Raw genomic sequence first — 4,083 nt, 5'->3', positions numbered from 1 at the left:
TTTGAGACTTTAGTCTTTGCAACTTTACAGATCTTCTTTATGCACCAAGAGCTTGTAACACTCCAAAGAGAAAGGAAAAATTGAAATCGCATCATATGACCCCTTTAATCTCAAATTGGTCTTAAAGGGATAGTTCACCCAAAAATGAAAGTTTTGTCATCATTTACGTTGTTCCAAACCTGTATGACTTTCTTTTTTCTGTGAAACATAAAAGAAGATATTTTGAAGAATATTTGCAACCAAACAGTTAATGGTCCCCACTGACTTCCACTGTAAGGACAAAATACTATGGAAGGCAATGGGGACCAGAAACTGTGTGCTTACTCACATTTTTCAAAATAGCTTCTTTTGTGTTCAACAGAAGAAAGAAAGTTATACAGGTTTGGAATGACATGAGGGTGCGTAAATGATGACAACATTTTGGGACGAACTATCACTTTAGGCAGTCAATGTTTTTATAGAACTTTTTTATTTTCCAGGGCAATAGTGGTAAACATGTTCAACATATCTTTCTAGTCAGTACTTTGGCTATATAGAAATTGGCTTTGAAAACCAAGCCCACCCTGATTCACTGGAGTAAGAAGAGTGAGAACTAGCCCCGGTCTGCCTTATTCAGTGTTGACGCTCTGAAGAACAGGGACTTATAAGAGAAATACCAGAAGCTTACCTTTCACTTTTCTCCAAAGCAAGCAGTTAATAAGCAAAATGGATTGGTCAATAATTTACCAGAGCTCTTTAGATTGTGTTGAATTAGCTCTGCTCCTAAACCTAGTGAACTGCATCCCTGCTAACGATCTACACAGAGAGCTGCGTTCACAGGCAGAAACCAAACTGAAATGGAACTAATAAGTGATTGATATGAAACACACCTGATGGGCAGCAACCCAGCAGTTCAGTGCTGTTCATGCAAAATATACACCACCAAAAGTCTGGGGCCAGTAAAACTTTAAAAAATTTTTAAAAAAATGTATGTATATTTTTATTCAGTAAGGATGCATTAAAGTGATTTACAAACTATTTATATGTTAAATAAATGCTGTTCTGAACTTTCTATTCATCAAGGAATCCTGAAGCAGCACAATGTTTTCACCATGGATAATAGTACGAAATGTTTCTTGAGCAAATCAGCATATTAGACTGATTTCTGAAGGATCATGTGACACTGAAGACTGGAGTAATGATGCTAAAATTTCAGCTTTGCATCACAGGAATAAATTACATTTGAAAATATATTCAGTTAAATTATTAATATTTTACAATACTACTGTTTCTACTGTATGTTTGATCAAATCGAGGTATCTTATAAATAAGTATAATTTTGCTTATTTAAAACATCATCTAGCTGTGCAGCTCACTAGGTTTTTGGAAAAGAGCTACTCACTTTCATTTCTTCTATTGAAGGTGAGGTTGTAATGGGTGTATAAAGTTTGTGACGAAATAATAAAGTAGATGAATGAAAGGAATACAGTCAGTAAGGGAAATAAAAAGGTCATGCGAACAAAGAGGACAGTTAGAGAGCACTCACATGTGAGAGAAAAAGCTGATGGGAAGTCACTCCGACCAGCAGCATACGGCTTAGCAACCAACAGAACGAGTTTGAACAAAGAGGAAGAGAGACAAGGATGCTACAGACAAAAGACAGAGAGAGAGAGGCAGAGAAAGAGAAGGAAATGCATGACAATGAGGGGGAAGTCAGAAAACACTGACAGTATGAAAGGATGGAGAAAACGATGGACAAACAGATGCGTGATGAAGGGAGGAGTGTACCTGGCTCTCCACCAGCATGGCGATGTCCACAAACATGTCGTGCAGTTCCTTTATGCTGCTCTCCAGACGCACAATGTCTTTGTGACGCGCTTCAATCTCACTCAGCGCTTGTTTAGAGATCCCTGAATCCACAATCTGCAACACAATATTCATATTCAACAAAGATTATGAAAGTGTGAGGATCCAGTTCTCTAGAGATGGAGTCTAGATCTTGTGGTCTTGGTTTTGAGACATTAAAGTGGCCTGAGTCTCATTATTTGATGTCCTGGTCTGAGTCTCAATATGGTTTAAGACAAGGGTCTCAGATTCAAATTACCACTAGTCAAGTGGTATTTGCCATCGGTGACCAGTTAAACAGTTACAACAAAAACCTCAGATGTCAGGGGAACATTACGTTAAAAGCAACATGTTACATAATAGTTTCTAAAAACAAGTAACCATTTGCATTACATTTGACTTCATATGAAAAGTAATGTGTTTTTTGCATTGCATTGCATCATAAAGTGTGTGGGTGGGCTACTTCTCTACTGCTGTGAAGTCGCCACGGAAGTTGCATTTAAGTAGCATTTATGCTATGAGATAAGAGTGTATTTACACAGCAACCACAATCACAGGAAACAATGAATCACTCAACTGTTACATTCATGACAAAATACTGCTTGCTGTGCTGATTCCAATGCCAGACAGAGTCCACATATTTTAATACAGCTTATATGCTGGTTATGTTATATTAGAGGTGGGCAATATGACCAAAATCTTATTTTGTGCCACTTTAAATCTGCAGTGTCAAGATCTAGAAAACAATTTTAATTAAATTACATATTTAATTTGAACAATATTTTTTTTTACTTTAATTATAAATATTATTAATATTAAAATAACTGAAAACGAACAAAAAAGTAGCTAGCCGCACACTGAATACAACATTTCTAAAATTAAAATAATAAAATTTCAGGATTCCAGAAATGTTAAGAGCTGTATGTTATTCAGGCCTTTCTTTTAAACGATAAATTTCCACGACTCTTCCAGTCATTTGTGATTTTAGAGTTTCTACCCAATAAAATATTTTAAATCTTGGCATAACTTAAAAATGTGTATTTGTTTTTTAAAAAAAGATTCTGTTTTAAGATTCTCTTAATTAATTTACACTCTTAATTGACTTTTTCAGGTCTAGAAATCACACTTTTAACATTAGGCTACATAATACATCCATATTTTCCAAAACCTTGGGAACCCTGGTTCTTTAAAGAAAACAAACAGTTGTTGAAGGGGTTAAATAAAATAAGAAATATGTTGATTTGTAGTTGTTTAACCTTATTTTAAATAATTTTAAGCCATCTTGATGCTCCCTGGTTGAGAACCAAAAAAAGGTACAAAAGCTGCCACTGGGATGGTATCCTAAGGTACAAAAGCTAAAGGGTACATCTGATCTTCTACATTTTTTTAACCCTAAATGGTGCATATTAGTACCTTAAAGCAGTGGCGAGCGGCTAACTGGGTATGCTGAGTGATAGACCCCCCCCACCCCCATTGGCTTTTAGGACACTCAAAAGGGATCAAGATGACAAATAAGAAACACCGTGGCAGGTCTCGATTTAAAAGTATGCACATTTCCTACCTTATTTGTAAATGAAATTCATCTCCAATTCTTCTTCTATCGTTTCAGGTTTATCCATTGTCATTCGAATGCAAGAAAAATATAGCTGGTTTTCCAAGTAAAAACCGCCAAATAACGTTTACACATAGTTAAGTTATGATACGTAATCAGAGGGTGGGGAGATGGGGGGATTCCCCCGGTCTATATGTCTCTGCATCAGATAAATTATTTTTTTATTCACAGTGAATAGGAGTTAAAACTCCCACCCGTGTGACACTCCAATAACAGACCATGCAAAATACCCAAAAGTATTATAAAATATTGCAAAGTAACGTTGCAACCTTGCAAACAATAATAAAATCAGAGAAGGACTTCACCTGTAAGCGACACGAGATACGCAAAACAATATGATGTTTGTTATTATTAAAATTTTATATAGCCCACGTTTTTATAAACAAATTTTTTTTTTTTACCGCTTAGGCAATATCGTTGACAGTAACGTATATCTTCAACATAAGTTGTCTATGACCAAAAATGTAAGTTGTTCAGTGGACTTTTAAAATCTGCTTTGCTTGAGAAAATAAAAATACATTAAGTATGCACATTTCCTACCTTATTTGTAAATGAAATTCATCTCCAATTCTTCTTCTATCGTTTCAGGTTTATCCATTGTCATTCGAATGCAAGAAAAATATAGCTGGTTTTCCAAGTAAAAACCA

At 35.4% G+C, this 4,083-nt stretch overlaps 1 protein-coding gene across 9 annotated transcripts in view; it reads right to left on the bottom strand.

Annotated features, from left to right (window-relative positions):
• Positions 1 to 4,083, bottom strand: part of LOC107665275 (syntaxin-3-like) — a 26,778-nt gene that overhangs the window by 7,673 nt on the left and 15,022 nt on the right. For 6 of the 9 annotated variants that reach the window (XM_016456097.1, XM_016456100.1, XM_016456096.1 and 3 more), the window contains exon 8: positions 1,768 to 1,902. In XM_016456097.1, the coding sequence (XP_016311583.1) occupies positions 1,768 to 1,902 (135 nt within the window). Of the gene's footprint in view, positions 1 to 1,525; positions 1,626 to 1,767; positions 1,903 to 4,083 lie in introns of all 9 variants that reach the window. The other 3 variants (XM_016456106.1, XM_016456103.1, XM_016456104.1) reach the window with 1 other exon arrangement.

The sequence above is a fragment of the Sinocyclocheilus anshuiensis genome, unplaced genomic scaffold (genome assembly GCF_001515605.1).
Source record: "Sinocyclocheilus anshuiensis isolate Anshui unplaced genomic scaffold, SAMN03320099.WGS_v1.1 scaffold483, whole genome shotgun sequence".
In the NCBI taxonomy this organism is placed as follows: Eukaryota; Metazoa; Chordata; class Actinopteri; order Cypriniformes; family Cyprinidae; genus Sinocyclocheilus; species Sinocyclocheilus anshuiensis.
Note: the sequence above shows the minus strand (reverse complement) of the source record. Positions and strands in the feature narration are given on the sequence as shown.